This window comes from Phalacrocorax aristotelis, chromosome 1, assembly GCF_949628215.1.
Source record: "Phalacrocorax aristotelis chromosome 1, bGulAri2.1, whole genome shotgun sequence".
NCBI lineage: Eukaryota > Metazoa > Chordata > Aves > Suliformes > Phalacrocoracidae > Phalacrocorax > Phalacrocorax aristotelis.
This window is the reverse complement of record NC_134276.1, coordinates 117,392,344-117,410,204: the sequence shown is the minus strand read 5'-3', so window position 1 is coordinate 117,410,204 and position 17,861 is coordinate 117,392,344. Positions and strand designations below refer to the sequence as shown.

General features: G+C 46.0%; 1 protein-coding gene across 1 annotated transcript; it reads left to right on the top strand.

The window, feature by feature from the left end:
* The first annotated feature begins 6,975 nt into the window (after nt 1–6,975).
* On the top strand, nt 6,976–16,399 carry LOC142052149 (uncharacterized). Its single transcript, XM_075081958.1, has 6 exons — nt 6,976–7,172; nt 8,015–8,287; nt 10,266–10,514; nt 13,805–13,942; nt 14,551–14,670; nt 16,100–16,399. The coding sequence occupies exons 1-6, from the start codon at nt 7,112–7,114 to the stop codon at nt 16,258–16,260; spliced, it is 1,002 nt and encodes a 333-aa protein (XP_074938059.1). The 5' UTR covers nt 6,976–7,111; the 3' UTR covers nt 16,261–16,399.
* Nucleotides 16,400–17,861: the final 1,462 nt, after the last annotated feature.

The following is a 17,861-nucleotide window of genomic DNA, read 5'->3' as shown; positions in this document are numbered from 1 at the left end:
TTTCTTTTTGATCAAAGGGTATGTCTGTGCTTTTTGAAAGAAGCTTCCTAAAGCTCTTTAATGCTCTCATTTGCTGCAGGTACCAGTGGTTGCAGTTTCTTGTGTCTGGTAGCAAAGCTTCAGCAAAAGGCACAAAATGGTTTTTGCTGCTTTTTCAATTCTTTTGACTGTCACGTTAGGTTATCCATTGGTACTGCAGTACGATGGGGTGGGGAATCCCTGTCATAACCACCTGCGATCTTGTGGTTGTAAAGCTGTTTTGGTGGCTTTTGTCCACATTCTGTACTGTGGTGAAAGATTGTCTTAAATGAGCCTGGCATTAACCTTTTTGTAACCACAGCAGATGTAAGACTAAGGCATTGTTAAGTGAATCCTGCAGGGAAATTTTAACTGGTGAAATCTCTTTACCTTTGTAAATAATGTTGATGTGATTAGTTTGAAGATGGTGACATTAGTGAAATTTCCCATGTTCATCTTCCAAGTTGGGATTTTGCCAAGTTGATTTTCCATCACTGAAATGAGGCAAGGCAAAGCAAGAAGAAACAGGAAAGATGAACAAGTTCACCTGGCACTTCAGGAGTGAGTGGGTGGCTGCAGAGAAACCTTGGTTGACAGGAGCTGAGAATCTCTGTTGGAGGCAATTTGTGCTGTTCCCCCAAGAACAGGCTAGGCAGAGGATAGTGGCCTGGGGGCACTGGTGGCAGTTACACAATAGCAGCTTGTGAGCAAGGCCCAGGTGAAACTGACTGGGAGCTGAAATTTATCTCAGTCTTCTAAGTTACATTAGAGATGAAAGGAAAAAACTCCACAGTTGGCTTTTACCAACCTGTGGCTGCTTGGATCCTAACTTGACTTTTCCTACTGTTGTTCACTTGCAGAAACAGATTTTCCTCTGACCAGCAAAACTAGCCAAAGCATACAGACTATAGGCACTGTCCTTGCTGTCCTTAATATGGTCCTTCAGTTAACTTTGCTCACGTAGCAGCATGATTGAACACATACATCTGAATAACTCTGTAATAATAAGTTTGGTTTTTGGCTTTTTTTTTCAAAGCAAATGCAAAGCATTTTGCCCTGTGTGCAGTGGTGCTAAATATAAGTTGTGTAGTTTCTAGCAGTTATGCCATATATGGACTCCTCTTTTTCGTTTGTCATCATGGGCCAAACTAGGAAGACTATGTCAGAGAAACTCTATGAGACTGGTATGCTTGACCTGGACAGCTGGGATCCTTATGTTCTTGTTCATCTCACCTGGTAGTGAGGCAATAGTTGAGCGCCAAGGTGAGATGGCAGGTGGTAGATGGTGCTACAGCAATGGAGTTGATACCTTCACCAGGCACAGCCCGAGCCTGTGCCCCGAGCAGGGTGTGTGGGAAGGGTTGAGGGTATGTGGCAGAAGTGTTGAGAGGGGATGATATCTGCCATCAGACCATATACTTGAAGCTCAGCACTCGCTGTGCTCCAGCACCCTGAGAAGCAATGTGGCACAGGGCCTTTTCCATGTGTCTGCTTTTTGGTGGACCTGCCTTGGTGCCCCACACCCTGTAGCTGCTCAGTGGTAGTGGCGTTAGAGCTGACTGCATGACATTCACCCTGAGCTGTCTGTTACCATGATCGGTCTCGCTCAGCATCTGAGAGAGAGCTGGGAGGGGGGAGCTTGTGCATGAACTGTGGGATCTGTGACAAGGACATGGATTTTAACTTACTAGAAATGGGAGCTGAAGAAGACCTCTCTCCAGCTTGTTATTTCTATAATCTGAAGGCATGGGACTGCTCTACTGGGCATTACAGGCCAGCAAAGAGGTCAGCTCTCACAGAGCGTGAGACAGGTGGGCATTGTGTGCATAAAATCGAAGTGCTACCATGAGTTTTTCTACTTGGGTTACTTTGAGCAGAAGGTTTATGTGGACTAGATCCTCTGTACTCTCCTGGGTACTACGCAGAGTCTCGTCTTCTCTGCCCCTTCAGGATCCTCCCCGCCATGTACTGTTACTTGAATGGTACATTTTAGACAGAACAGCAGCATCTGGTTTGGTGGTCCCAGATAACTTCAGTATCCCACAGCAAAAGTGAAGTCTGTGGGAGGAAGTGGGAGTCTGGTGGTGTGTATCTCATGGAGAGGTGTCTGAGGTGCAACAGACCTGCTGCTGGGACTTCTCCCAGGTTCCTCTTTGGGGCTCAGAGAGGGTATCCATATGGGTTTTACTTTTATCAGCTCTGCTGCTAAGCCCCAAACACAACAAAGTCTTCATCCACGTTTGCAGGATCTTGGACCTTCCTTCCATCCCTTGGCAAGAGAAAGCTGAAAATATCCATGGATGGTCTGAAAAAGAGAGAGTGTTTGTATGGGCCCCTGTCACCAGAGATCTGACAGTCCCCATGGGGGCATCCTGGGAGCTCCAGAAATCCTGGCCCTGACTCTTGCAAGTGTTGGACCGTTCCTTCGCCAGAGGTACTACAGGCTGGAGAAACCCCTTGTATCTTGTCCATAATTAGGCCCAAAGCCTTTTTGTAGCAGTTCCTGTTTTCCACTTTTCTGCAACGTGCTTTTTGTAATTTGTGGGTTACTTCAAATGGCCCTGTCACAGAGATAACATCTCTAGTTGAGGCTCTGACATTAGCTGTGTTTGGACACAGGCTAGTGGCTGAGGTCAACTTTTAATCTGACTCAGAACAGTCTTTTTTATAGTCTCTTTGTGCTGGAAGCTGGAAAAACAGTGTGCAATGTGTCTCCTTCACTCCCTTTTCCCCTCACGTGGCCTCTGATTAAACCTCATGTTGTGCAGCTGGTCGATGGCTGTGGCGTACCACACTGGGCTAAGCATTGTCTCAGGGCAGAGGACCAGCCCCATGGAAGTTGGATGGAATGAGCTGAAAGGGGGATCACCTGCAGGTTGTCTCTGAGGCAGAGACAGGAGGAATGAGAAGGAAACTCCAGTTTCCTCCTCTCCTCCTGATTTGCCTTATTCAGCATCCAGGTGAGAGCTGGTCAGCAGAAATTCCCCAGGTGCAACTTTCTGTGGGAACTGTGGCAAATGAACGATTTCAGGAGGTAGGGAGAAACATTAGTGACCTGTGTCTGGCCTGTCTGCTTTCCTAAGACTTGACATGAGACCCCTCTGCTCTGGTCCGTGTGGTGGGGAAGAGCCTCTCATCTGTCAGACGTACTGGCAGAGCGCGTGGTGTGCATCCATTGAGGTGAGTAGCGTGTGTGCTTAGGGTGTGGGTCAGCTTTAAGAATGGGCTGCCATCAGTAAAATTATGTCTATCCACAGCTGCCACACAGCCTCTTGGTTTCTCTGCTTCTCCAGGACCATGTAAACCAGCTGTAGCTGGCTGGATGTCACAGATCAGGATGACAGGCTCTCTCTGGTGTGGTGGGTCCCAAGCAGCAGCACTGCGGTGCTGTATCACAAACTTGTGGAGTACAAGTGCTGCAGGACAGCGTGTGGGACAAGGGCCAGTGGAGCAGGTCTCATGCAAAGCATATGGTATTTGGCAGGCCTGTACTTTGGGACTGCCTGGGAAATCCTATGTATGTCCATGCTCCTGGTTGTCTGTAGCTGGGAATCTGGGATTACGCAGGTTTATTTCCATTTTACAGCTCTGTGATGGGCTGTGGACTCCCTGACACAAGAAGGCCTTCATCTATGACCAGAGGTCCTGGTCACTCTTCTTGCTATGCCAGTGCAGCCTATTTTGTCCAAAAGTCACTTGCTCCGAACATGATCTATGGGGATACCATGATTATGCATGTCCAATTCCTAAATAAGTTGTAAAGTAGCTGTAATTTCACAGCTTTGGCTGATAGAGAAACAAAGTGCGTGACAGTCTTTTTATCACCATATAAGCATACACCTTCCTGTGTTTACCTTTGCTACTTTTTGCTTGCTATTGCTTTGATCAAGAAAGAGTTCAGAGTTCAAGCATAACTCTCTGGCTAGTTTCATTTAACAAAGAAAGAACTCATATTCTAATGAATATGAATCTTCATCAGTCTCTGCATCTTCATCAGTTTCTGGGGTCCTGCTGCGCCCACACAGAAGCATCTTTCAGGCTTACCCCCTATTCCTACCTTGTGGCTGCACAGTTAAAACTCTCCTAAGAGCAACTCAAAACGTGTTTAAAAAACCCTCTCTCATCTATGAATAGCTGTAGGGGTGGATTGGACAAATAAGCTTAACACGGCTGCAGACTTTTCCCCACTCCCAGTGCTGCACAGTCCAGGCTGTACCTCCCCTGGCAGCCTGTGGTGTAGCCTGGCCGGGCTGCTCCACTGCAGGGGGATGCATGGACAGAAGAGCAGATGCCGGCAGCCAGCAGTGTTTCCTGGCCCGGTGCTGGTGCTGGGGCAGGGAGCCCTCAGCAGCCTGCAGAGCCAGATCTGTGCATTGCCAGAGCCGCGGGCTTATTTTCTGTTTCCACGCTTTGAGTTTCTGGCATTTAGCTCTGCCACCTGCCTCTGTATGAAGCTAGGCACGTGTATTTCCCCAGTTAAAGCTGACATGCATTACCATCGGTAAAAATACACGCGCTGTTGATGCTTACCAGCCTATTGAAAGGAAGACATGCAGAGTTAGTATGTACAAATTTCTTCATAATATTTCTCAGCTTATTTCCTGCTTTACTTGCTAGCTCAGGTTTTCCAATCTCCTGTGCTCCATCAACACCTCATGTCATGTAAGGAATGAATCTCCATTCTCCTTTCATGATGCTCTCAGGGGCCAAAAGGACAAAATGGCTCTGTGAGCTTGCAGCTTACCAAGTAAAAAAGGTTTTAGTTCATCTTCCAATTACAAGTTCTTGTCTTCCTTGCCCCCCTGCCCCCCGTTAAACCTCTCATGGCGTTTTCTTTTTGTCTGCAATAATCACACAAAACTTTATGTGTCTATATATAAAAAGGGGAAGTGAATTCTCTGACTAGCCAAGAGTGTTGTGAACGTTCATTAGCCTATGTTAGGAGTTAGCATCTAATCTCATCTGAAAAATTTGTTATACATGAAATTTGAGAGGATTCCTCTTAAGAGGGAGGCTTCTGGTTGATGACAGCACAGATTGTGCATGTGCTGACATCTTTATTTTGCTTGTGATTTCTTTTTCTTTTTTTTTTTTTTAGCTAGTGAGGATGTGAGGGACAGAAGGAGCCTAATGGGACTTCATGTACTGCGTGATGTATGGGGCACTTGCAGTCAGAAATATTGAACTCATAAATGTACTCATTTGCCCTGGAGTCACTGAGAGGGAGACTAAATACAGGACACCGCAATGTCACAGTCATGCAGAGTCACTTCTACAACAGAGCTACAGTAGAAAGGCTGTATTTTTCTTTGATTTTACTGCAAATCTGTAAATGAGCTCTGTCTGGCTGCTATCATTGGCTGGAGGAGAAAGAGAACTTTTGCTGGATTTGGATGTATTCAGACCTCTTTTGCATTTTTTTTTTTCTGAGATTCTGAAAATTCTGGGGTGCAATTTTGAAGTGACCCTGCACATGCTATCTGTTCTGTCTCGTGTCTCCACCTCAGTGCTGCAACCCTAAGCTCTACCAGCTTGCCCTTCAAGCATGAAGGTGAGATGAAGTTGAATGTGCACATCTGAGGCAGATGGTTAGCCCCAGTCTCATAGTGCTATTTGAGAGAGCTTTTCTTCATGTTATTTCTGCAGCACAGAAGGAAATGAAAGTATTTCTTACTGTAAATACTTTTCTCTCTCCCCTTCCTCTGCGCTGCTGTGAGTGTTTGAAGACTCACTTCACTGCTTTTCTCAGAGATGGCTACTTCTGTCACATCTTAGATTAGTTTAGGCCTGCCCTGTGCACATATAATAAAGACAGGATGGTGCCTTGAGCAAACTTTGAAGTTTTGGGTACCAGCAGGAGGTGAGGCGTAATTGTTATTGCTAAGAAGTCAGAGGGGCCAAACCACTGGCTGAAATGTGGAATTATCAAGCAGAGCCAAATTGTTTGAAAAATAGTGCAGGCTGCAACACAAGGGGTTTAACCATTTCTCAGAAATATGTGTATATATGTAATTCCACTGTGTGGAGCTTCCTTAATGGGCTGTGTCTATTTTTGTGTCCAGAGAAACAGCACAAAAGGATAAGATTCCCAGCCACATCCTGAACTGTTCTCGCAGTTATTCCCCAGCACATCTGCTAAGTGCGTCTAAAAAAATCCAGATGTTGGCTCTAATGCTATGGCGGTTTACTTCCTCCAGTGAATGAGACAGTTTCTGCTGCATCGGTGGTGTAACCCACCTCAGCACTCAGTGCAAAATGCCAGCGTGCTTTAAGCCATCTCAAAGAGTGCAAACAAAGTATCTGGCCCTGTGTGGCCCTGTAGATAACTGATTCACAGCGGTTCTTCAAGACTGGCTTTTCAGTCTTGTCTCTGGGATCTGCACTCCAAACAGAGCAGGGGTGGCTTTTGGGCTGCATTCAGTCTAGTTTTGCAGTGCAGCTTAACTTCCCATAACCTTTATTCTTTGCCTGAGGCAGCTGTATGGAGCCCTTTCCTGCATGGCAGGTACCATTCGGTCACTAGAAGAGCTCTGCAAAATTCAGGCTGGCAACATAGCCTTTGCATACAGAAGGAGAGCCTTCTCCCACACCTTCTGCTGGTGAGGCTTTCCCTGAGAGACCGTTGTTGGTATTTCAGAAAATCAGCTGGTCTGCATATGCAGTGCTTTATCTGACTGGACTGATTTATCTTCCCTGGGTGGTGATGCTTTACTTCGATAAACTGGAAAAGCATGAAAGAAATAGGTGTTTCGCCTTTGCCTGGTCTCAGTGTTAGCGTCTTCCTAAGTGGAGTGAGCTGACCAGGACATATTTTGGTCTCTTCTCACCTCTCAGCCCTGTTCTCACACTTGCAGCTAGCTTCAAGGTGCGGGACTTTGCACAGCACATTGTGGCTCGCTTGATTCAGCCTGAGTTCAGTCACCCAAAACCTTGCAGGTCTATTTTGAAACATTATTCAAACTGTCCACTATGGAGTTTTTTCTTTTTTTTTTTTTTTTCACTCTTGCTTCTGACATCATTTCCTGAATGCTATACTCACTGAGATCTGTAGCCAGACCGTCTTCTCAGCATATGATGCAAGGAGCTCTTTAAAATGGATTTCAGCTCTCCTTTTACTCTGCAGTGCTTGCTGGTGATAATCACTGTTATTCATGGTAAGTAGGTTTTTTCTTTATGAAGGTGGCACAGATTTGCGTAGGTAAGCAGACACCTTAATTTTGCTCCAAGATCTTTTAAAGACTCTGCCAGGTTTGGGGAGACGTCAAATAGTGTAACTGCTAATGCATGAAAGGGGCAGTCAGACAAAAGTAAGACAGTTTTTTTTTTTTAGTAAATGAATTATAACTAACATATTGTACTTTCTCAGTGTCCTGCATCTCTAAAAGCATTTCAGTGGAGAATGTAAGGTCTTTGTACGCAGAATGCTGGCTGGAGAGCAACGTGGTCCCGCTCCTAATGCTCAGTGTGACCTTGGGTTAGTCCCTGAGCTGCTGTCACCCTGCCACTTACTCAACTCTGATTTGTGTATGGCAACTTAATAATGTGCAAGGATACTGTGAGACTTCTTCAAGATAAAACTGTGACCTTATCTTCGGGTAAAAGCAGCTGCGCAGGCAGAAGTTGTTTTTGCTACCCTCTGTACAAGATCCATGGCATTGATGCCCTGAGGATCTATCTTTGCACAGTCTCTCGCTCTGAAGCAGGGGTGGTAGATGGTCATGTCAAACTTGGGGAGAGAAAAGACGAACTGCTCAGCCTTTCATCACCCTTTGTGCATGGTGCGCACACCACTCCCATGTTATTGGTGGGAAAGTTGGCCTTTATAGAAGGCTTCCCACTCCTCTTATTTCCAATTACTAGTGATCCCACCCTGTCACTAGGGGTGGGTCAGTCCCTCCTACGTCTCACCTGGGCATTTGCCTTTCTGGGAGGCAGCCAAGAGGCGATGGATGGACATGGCAAGCTCGCTGCTCATGCTCTGTGCCTCTCCTTTCAGGCTCCTGGACCAGTGTCCTCAGCGGTGGGACAGCAGTCTTTTCTGTGGGAATTCAAAGCCTGCAGGACCTCTCCAGAATGAGTAAGAGGGACGTGAGATGCTGGACAGCTGTTTCAAATGATACTTTGTTGGTTGAGTGTGGCACTTCTGATGGTACATGCCTGAACTTGCAGAATGGCTCCCTAGTGCTGAGGAGCGTGGAGAAAGAGGATGAAGGAAAGGACGAGTTTGTTTTTCACAACACCACTGGTTTATTTACACTGGAAGTATTTGGTAAGTGGCTTTCTTAGCAACAAATAGCTTTGGAACTTGTGAGCCTGGCTGAAAGTTTGTGCCTTGAAATTCTTCCTAAGAGAGGACTTGAGCTTGCAGGAGCTATAGGTGCCTCCGTAGGCACCTTTGTAACAGCTTTGTAAGCTTCTGGCAACTCGGGGAGCAGTAGTGGTGAGTGTAAAGTAAGGGATGCTTTTTGCATATGTTTTTCAGTCTCTCCTGTCTGTTGAACCTTCCTTGAAGTAACCAGTCAGTTGAGCTACATGCTGTTTTTCCCTGACGCAGCATGAAGTGTTTGTAAAATTGAACCTACAGTATGTAGATATGTAGCTGGAGATTTCAGTCCATTTCTAGAGTACTCTTCCTGAATGCTCTCAGAAAAGCTCTCACTGGCCGACAGCGTTTTGCTGCCTGTGGACACACTTCCTTAAGGAGTTAACTCTACCTGACTTGGCTCTGGAAACTGAACTGGACTTCTGTGCAGGTCTTGGTTGAGGCATGCTGGGTTTTGCCCCTGCTTCCTGTGGCTGAGGAAAGGTACTAAAGGAATCTGGGTGTGCCTTTCTGATTCTTAGCTGCCCCCAAGCAGCTTGGAGGTCAGCATCTTCTGGGGCTGTTCAGAGACCAGCAATAGGTACCTTACCATGCCAGTCTCCCTGCTGTCCTCACTGTGGCCTCAGAATTGCTGCTCCTCTTCATGTGCCTGCTCATCCATCCATCTGCAGGGTGGGAAGATAGAAACAAAGTCGCTTCTGTACAGGATCCAGCTCATTGCTTGGTTAATACGGAGAAGGCTTAAATGGGTTTGCCCCCCGCTGAATAGTGCTCCCGACAGCCAGCAACCATTGCTCTGGTCTTCGTCTCCACCATTCCTTTTGCAGGGCTTTCACTTACACAAGCTTCTAAGAGAAACTGAAGTGTATGAAATTGTAATGAAAATGTCTGAGCAAACTGCTCTGAGTGAAGACAAATGAATCCTTACACCTTTCGGGCGCAAACAGGCAGAACTGCCGCCGAGAGTAGGTCAAAGATGTGACTCCTTGGCACGAAGATAAGGGGCTTAAACTGGAAGTATGCAAAGACTGCAGAAGTGTCCTGGGTTTAACTTCAATGTCAGTGGATTCACTTTGGGAACTTTTGTCTCCTCTTTGTGTTCTGTTGCCACATCTAAGTCAGGGAAACAATTTCACAGCAAAGGTATTCCTGGAGGCATTGAATTTTAGCTGAAGATGACCTCCTAGTTGAAGAAAGTGATTTCTGAGCTTATTTAGGTGGATGTTTCATAGACGTTCTCAATGTGACTCTTACAGTCATAAAACCATACCTCTTTGTCTAGCAAAGTGTCAAATGTAGGAGATGTGTTGGCTTCTTGTAGTAGACTGAAAGAGAGGAATTCAGGAAAATATAATAAGGTCAGTGATTCATTACTTAAATTGTCCTAGTCTGGGTCATCCTATGTAACTGCAGGTGTCTAGTGTTGGTAGCTCTGTTGGGTATGCCTTGTACTAGTTTCTTTCTAAAATGGAAGAAGAGGCAGAGTGACAGCAGAAGTACAAACCTCTGGTGGAAGAGAGGGCTTCCTCCTCTGAAGCTATGGTTATCTGCTGATTACAGAGAAAGCCTCTGGCTGGCAGATGCTTTGAGTGTTTCCACTGTCCTCTCAGATCAGGTGCTTTTATTGTTCACTTTTTCAGTCTCAATAAGGAAAAATGAAGAGATGCCGGATTTTTGTGGCATCCCCAAAATAGGGACCGAGAGTCTCTACCAGGGTTGGGTGGGAACTGCTAAGTATTTCAGGGCTGGAGGCAGGCACTGAAGAGTCTGGTTACTTATTTCTTGCTCCCTGGCTACCAGTAAATGTGGTGGTGGTAAGACTGCAGTAAGGGAAGCTCCTGTCCAGCTCATGCTCAGTGCTGAGTCTGCTCCTCACCTCTCTCTTTCCTCCCTGTTCCTGTTGCCTCATGCTGTGTGTGACCAGAGCCGGCCATTGGTATCCAGTGCTTCCCTAATGGGACCGGAGAGTTGACCTGCGACGTGACCAGAAATGAGACCACTAGCTTTCATTGGCTGCTGAATGGCACTGTGCTGAGTGCCCCTGAGGCTTGCATTAAGGATGGTGGGAAGAAGGTGGTTCTGGACAAAACCGTGCCCGGGGAATTTGTATGTGAGGTTTACCATGGGAACAGCATCAGGAGGACCAGGCCCGTTGTGCTGTCTTGCAGCTATGGTGAGTAACGGCATCTCCAGAAAATTTCCCTTTTAGTCTCTTGCAGCAGAAAACTAGGGAGTTATTGCTGTCTGCATAATAGCAAACTCTTCTGTCCTCTGGCAGAAGAGATGCCTTCCAGACCTACCACACCCTCCCTTTAGAAAGAGTTCCCTTCCCTGCCTTCTCCCTCCTGTAGCTCAGACTGACACAGCCTACAACCACAGAAGGGATGGAAGTTTATTCAGGAGGTCCTTTTACCCAACTCTGCAGCAAGGGTGGATCTCTGTCTGGTTTCCTATTTCCCAGTGATGGAGACCTTGCATCCCCCTGTGCACTGATCCTCTATGCTGCTTTAGAAACACGAACTGCTTCCTACTCCGTCATTCATCCATTTCCCAGACAGCCTTCCAGTTTCTGCAACATGCCTGCAAAAACAACTCGGCTAGTTCAGCCCTGTTGCTGCTGGACTTGGCTGAGGTGTTTTGCCTTGCCTCTCTTCTCCTTATCTAGGCCAGCTGCCCAAAGATTTACCAGTCTATACAAATGTCCCTCCATCAGCCTCGCGCTATCAAGAGGTGTGGTAAAGACACAAGGCATTTACTTCATTTACTTACAAAATGTAGGGGTTTTTCCTTCCATGCTGAGTACTCTGCTTGAATGAGGCCATCGTTTAGTGAGACAGAAAATTCGGATCCTAGGACTGATCAAAACGGCCAGAACCTAATGATGAAAAACACTGGTCTGTCTTGTAATCTCACATTTATTAAAATAAAATAAATTTATAACCTTGGGTGTGATTTCACTTGCATCTCCAGTAGTGAAGGATTTTTCTCCTCTCTGACAGTGGAGATGGTCAAACTATGTCAGGATGGAATAATTTAACCATGAGGTTTTTGACTAATTTACCTGTAATTAATTTCATCACCTTTGCTACTAGAGAAATTGTACTGTGCAACAGCACCTCACACTTTAGAAATTGTCTGAGACCCTCCAACTCCATGGCAGATACTGTCTTTTCTTCTATGGTTGCCACGCAGTTGGTGTGAAAGCAAAATTACTGACATCTACCCTGTATCGTGTGCTGGCATTCAGCAGAAATGCTGTGGGCTGTTCATGCCTGATAATGTTGGCGCCGCTGGCTGATCTGTACAAGTTTGGCACTTCTGATTGTGAAGCAGTGACCTTAAATTGGTCAGAGGTTGTTCAGCGTAGTCAGACCCAAGTTGGCTGAGGCACTGGGGAGTGAGGATGAGAACATCCATGAGCAGGTCAATCAAGCCCTGTGATAAATCATGCGAGTGCTGACAGTTACCGTTGTTTATTCTGGATGGCTGCCCAGTCCCCTGGGTGCGATATCGGTTCCTTATTTCCTCTTGAAAAGTCCATAGGGGAATTTAGTTATAGCTCTGTCGGGATGGACATGCGCACGAACACGTATTTGGAAGGGTCTGAGAGCAAGAAAGTAGCAGCGATTCTACTTTTCAGTCACCAAATGCAACCACATTTGTAAAAGGTGAACTAAAGCAATTCTGAATGCTAGTAAAATGAAGAGAGAAATGAGTTCAATTAAATTAAAGACTAATTAATTATTTTTGTGGGCTATTATTTGCTCCAGGCAAAGGGCTGAATATAGTTTTTCCACTGTAGGTATAAGATCTGTATGAAAACACTTATTTGGGTAACCTGTTGGCTGATTAGATGAATTCTGAATAATTGTTAGCGTAAAACAATCTGGCAGAAATACCATAAAAATCCCAGGCACCAAAGGGCTCTGATCACACAGGATCTAAAGCAGAAGATTCAGAAGTTAAGAAGTCAACATATATAAAAGGCTTTTATTGAGTCATTATTTGTCTTGTTACTTGTTTATTATTGATTTTTAACACAATATTTTATCTCAAAAAGATCTTTTTAACAAATGGCAAATTTTTAGGAAAAATATTCAGGAAAAAATATTTCTAACATACATTTATGCCTTTGACAGTATTCTCTAAGCTGTCATCAAAATGGAAATAAAATTATTAGGGAAATGACTTCTCATTCACTGAAAGTTTAATTTGGAGTATAGGGTTTTTTTGAACTTGGTAACTGTTCCTAAAGAGACTGGAAAAAGCACTCCGAAAATACTTCAAGTATGTGTGATTTCACGCACAGGAGCACCTGTCTACAGTCGTTTTTACTGTTCCGGTGACTATGTGGACTATGACAGCATGTAGTATGTCCTGGAATGTTTGAAATACTTCCCAGCCTCTGGGGATGTGCAGCAATTTGTGTGTTTGGGGTCTCGAAAACAAGCTCCAGATGACCCTGTTGGTTTCTGCAGCGTGGTGCTGTGCTGGCACGTGTGCAGCTGAAGAGAAGCCAAATGATTTGAAAAGGGATGCTATAGGTTTACCTCAGGAGTTTTGAGGAATTTATATAATAGCGATAGTTGAGCTGTAGGGTTTTTTTTCACATGGGAAGAAGTGTTTTCCTACTGGCTGCCCCAGGTTGGAGGAAATTGTCTCAGTGAAGGAGCGAGTCTGCACGGGTCTCCCTTTTTTGCAAATCTGTGATGCCCTCTACCAGCTCCCCTGCTCAGCAGCAACGTTTGTGCAAGTCTGACCCATCAAAGCAACCCTGAGCAAGGGACCCTGAGCTGGGTAATAATTACCACTGACTTGTGTGTGGCCTTCTGCTCAGCTGTCTGTAGCCTTTGCCTCCTGCTAGGCATTTTGCGTGATCTCAGTTGGGAAGGGGAATAAAAATAAATCCTTCCCCGAGCAGCAGTGAAGCCGGTTTCCTACAGCTCTGACGTGGGTGGCTGGAGTCTGAGGAAGTGCAGGCTGTGATCAGATTTGCTTTGAGGTTGGCGTAGTTGTTAACGTGGCTGTCCTAAGTGGAATACAAGCTCTGAGGGTAGACTCTGCAGCTTCTCTTTCAGCAGGAGAAGCTAGCTTAGGTCTCCCTCCTCTTCTCAGCTGCCTGTTTTCGTAAAACTTGTTGAAATGTAGTATCTTTCAAAACAGCACCTTCCCTGTTAAATTTGATTAAAACTTAGGAATTATCTTAGATGTTACTGGTCAGAGTAGGTAGAACCAAGTGGACACAGCTTAGTCATACAAGCCTCTTGTTAACAAAAAATTCCAAACCATAATTAACGATGTGACGTAAATCACGACGTGCCACAGTTCACAAGTATTGGCTCCCTGATCCAAACCAAAGAAACAGTAATGCCCACATGCTCTAATCTGGCTGCAGGGTTTCTCCTGTTTGGAGAAAGAAGCTTGTTCACACTGGTAACTAACAACGCCACGTCCTTCTTGCAGGAGACCTGCTGCAGTACCCGTGGTTCAGTTACATCCTGGCAGGGTGCGCAGGGGGCACCGTTATCCTGGTGGTGGTCGTGTCCTCAGTCATATGTTGCTGCATGAAAAGGAAACACAAGTTCATTCCAGTACCTTCAGGTGAGTGGAGAATGCTGTTGCCTCCTGGGGTGAGTCTCAGAGGACTGTGTGTGTGCAGGCTGGGCTTGAAATGACCTCAGCATAAACTGGTCTCAGCTGGGTAGCTACTTGTCTTCCAGCCGGCCCTCCCTTGACTTGGTGGAGCAGAAAGCTGCTTGCTGATAGGCAATGTTAAGACCAGCAGAGTCTTGCATTAAACTTTGCTTTTCCTTTTTCCACCTCATGCTTGCCACCATGTGCTCCTGGCCAGAAAGAAGCACAGCAAAAACTTTTCTATGGGCAAGAAAACTAAGCCTCATTGAGGTCTGATCCTGAAACAACCTGAAGGCTTCTGATGGCAGTCCTTTGTCAGCGCCAGTCCCTGAGTGCAATCTGCCCATGCCCAGTGAGGCTGCCTCAAGCTGTGATCCTGCCAGCATGGCCAAGCTGGTCTCTGACAGGCTGGCAATGGCCCTCTGTACTTGGCATCTGTCTGCTCCGGGAATGGAGCCAGTGCCACGTGAGGAGACGCAAGCATCTGTTGGTGGTCTGGCCTTACAATGAATATGCTGAGGCTTCTGGGTTGTGGGGGACTTCTTTCCTTCAAGTCTCCGGTTTTGGTTTTACAGAGGAAGAGAAGGATGATGGACTAACAATGTCCATAGTCTCCAGTGAAGGTGTGAAGACCCCTCCCAGTGGAGACCATGTCGAGGCTAAAGCTGCCCAAATCGACTGCCCTCCAAAGCCTGGTGGGTCCAGTGACTTGTTTTAAGTCAGACAGATAGCTTGTTTAGGAGGACGAAGGACAAAATGGATGTGTGTGGCTGATGGTGGAGGAGCTGACTGTAGAGAGGGGCCTGGGACTCACCAGTGCAGGGAAGGTGCTGCATCTTGTCCAGATGACAGAAGTTGCAGGAGGTCATTTATCAGAACCTTACTCATGCCCACCTTCTGCACTGGAGTAGCTCCTGCCCTTACCCAGCCATGAGATGTAGTGGCAGCCGTCTCATAAGCATCCCACAGAAGGTACTGCCAGCAGGCTGCAGACTGTCTGTTCTCCTGTGCTAAAATACCCATCTCAGAACCAGCAACCCCCCAAAACTTTATCACACTCCCCTCCTCCTTCTCATCAGTAACATTTTGTAAGGATTGGCATTGTTTTTGTAAGCAGTCATCTTCGTGACAGCATCCACCAATATGCTGAGCTGTAAACACAGCTAAATCCCATCGAAGTCAGAGGCTTGTGTGTTTCCTTAAATTGGGGATAAAGTGAGAATACAATCACATTTTAAATCCTTTAAAGAAATTGAGAATAAAACCCCACAGCTTTAGCACAGTATGGTCAAGAGAGTGCAGTGATAAAAATCTTTCAGAAATCTCTTGTTCTGTGAGTTCTTGATATTAATACTCTACTTTTTGCATTATGTTTCCTTCAATTTTGTTTCACAAACACAAATGCTGCAACACCTTCCCTAGTAATGCACCATCATTAGACGAAGTAGGTCTGGCAGAGACATCATGAACCGGAGCAGCATTGCGTAGGTCATAGCCTGGTCTCAGCACTGCTGTCTCCACTTCTGGTGTCCTTCACTGTACTATGCACAGCCTCTCAGCAGCTCAGCTATGCTTTATTTCTAACCTTGGATGCTGCTTTGCTCTGCTTTCAAAATATTAAATGCTGCTCATGAATGTAGTACAACAAAGGAAAAAAAACCCTGATGTTAGTCATTCAGGTCATTGTTTAATATTAATATACTTAAAGTGTAAAACTTTTTTAATGAAAAATTTACACATTGTCAGTTTGACTAACAAAGTATCCCATATTTAAATTTTCTATAAATAAGCAAAAAGCAGAGGTGCCTGTGGAAAGTGTTTAGGTGAGAACATATTAAATGTGTGCTGGTTGCCAGCTTTAATTACTCAGATGTAACTGAGTGTTTTGGTGTACTTTGGGCAGTTGAGCCCAGAGAACTTCAGCACCAACGTGCCTAAACCACAGTGGACAGCTCAAGAAATGAGTAGTTATAAAGAAAATTGAAATTTGGCTTGCAGATGCCTGGGGAGAGGGAACTGAGTGGATTAGGCAGCCTGCAGCATCAGGGACTGGGGTCGGGTGGGATTTTTATGAGGGTGAGCATAGCATGGGCACTTATAAACTGTTTTTCCTTTCTTTCCCAGATGCTGCCCAGACTGGTCAAGGTGTTGAGCCCCCACCACTGGTGGAAGAAAACTTACCAATGGCTATAGAGGCTGAGGAAATGCCAGGCCCAGAGGTCATAGTTGATGTGGAAAGTCAGGAAAATGCCTCGGACTGCTTCCCAGATCCAGCTGATGACTGACCTGGCATGCTTGCTGTTCCAGCCTGTCTTGAAGGCTACAACACCCATCCTTTGCATCCCATAGTCTCATTGTGTGTAAGAATTGGTCTGGAAAATTTTAGCAGGGGAAAGATGTGAGGTGTCAGGCCTGCTAATCTCATTTAAAAAGAAAAAAAAAGAAAAAGAAAAAGAAAAAATAAGGAAAAGCACATGTGTGGCTTCAAGGCCATGCTGCTGTGGGCTGACAGATTCATTAGCAAAACTGGGCAGCTCTTTGATGTTTTGCCTGTTAATAGACCTGCAGCTAAACTGTAGAGCCCTAGAGGACAGCCTGAAACAAGAGGGGCAGTCTCTCCTGCTCCCTACCCCCACCATGCCTTGACATGCTTTCACCAGCCAGTGGATCCTGCAAGGGACAGGCATGACAGGCTGATTGAGATGGCCTGCCAGTCCCAGAGAGAATCAAGGACCTGCTAGAAATTTCCTGAGAAAGCTTCTTCTCCAGAGATTTCAAGGCATTTTTCACAGGCCCTGTAAAAAAAGCCCGATGGAGGTTTCATCTAGGTATCTGCTGTGCTGGGTGCTTAACTGAATCGCTCCTCTGAGCTCCAAACCCTTTGTGATTTGGCCCTCATTGCTTGCTGTGTGGGGCCAGGAGTGGTGGTAGCTGCTGCTGTGCGCAGACCCCAGGAGGTGACGCTGGCTTGCTTGCCTTTCAATGCCTTGTAATGGCAGAGGGATACTGGTTACTTTTCACCAGAACCCAACCGCTCGGGTTGCCAGTGAGTTAAAACAGCTCTGTCACTAGCTTGCTTGCTTGCAACAGAAAGGTGCCTGGGGCTTGGGTGCGTAATTTTGGCAGAAATGTTGATTATAATGCTGAGAGCGTTCATCAGTGCAAACATTAGTGCCTTTAGTGCAATGATTTAACTACTGCAAGCTGATTAAGCTGGCCATCTATCTGTGCATGTAGGCTTTTTCAGTGCTGTGTTATTTGCACAGACAGCATCAATTTATAGAATCTCTGAGACAAGTCTTGCTGCTAACACATGTCCTGTTCTGCTCAGGGGTAGTTTGTGAGTGGAGCAGCTGGGGTAGACACGCAGGGAAGGACGAGGTAAGGAGAGGGCAAGGACTCAGTCCCAGGCAGCAGGTAGCTGAATCTCTGGCAAAGCTGCCAGGGGCTGCAGGGCTGTCAGGCCACAGGGATTGCTGCAGGATACACTGCCAGAGCAAGGTGTTTACTGTATAAGTGCATTTTGGTAGTTGGAATTGAGGCATGTTGGTGTTAAACTAGCCCAATGGGCTAGAAAGGCATGGTAGAGTAAAAGCAGAGATGATACAGATCAGGTGGAAAGGGATGGGGAGGTGTGCACTGCATTCCTCTCTTCCCTTGTCATTTTGTTCCTGTTTTATATTGTGCTGACATTGTGCCATGAATCCCTTGGAAACAGATTTAAGGTATGTCTTGTAAATGCCACCCATCGAGGTCTGCAAGTACCCCAGCAAAATGAAAACCGAGCTGAATGCTTCTCTCCCAGGTGGGGGAGATGCAGCAGGATAGCTGCATGCTTACCTGGAAGTCCTTCATGTCTGTGTACATGGCAAAGCTCTGCATCAGT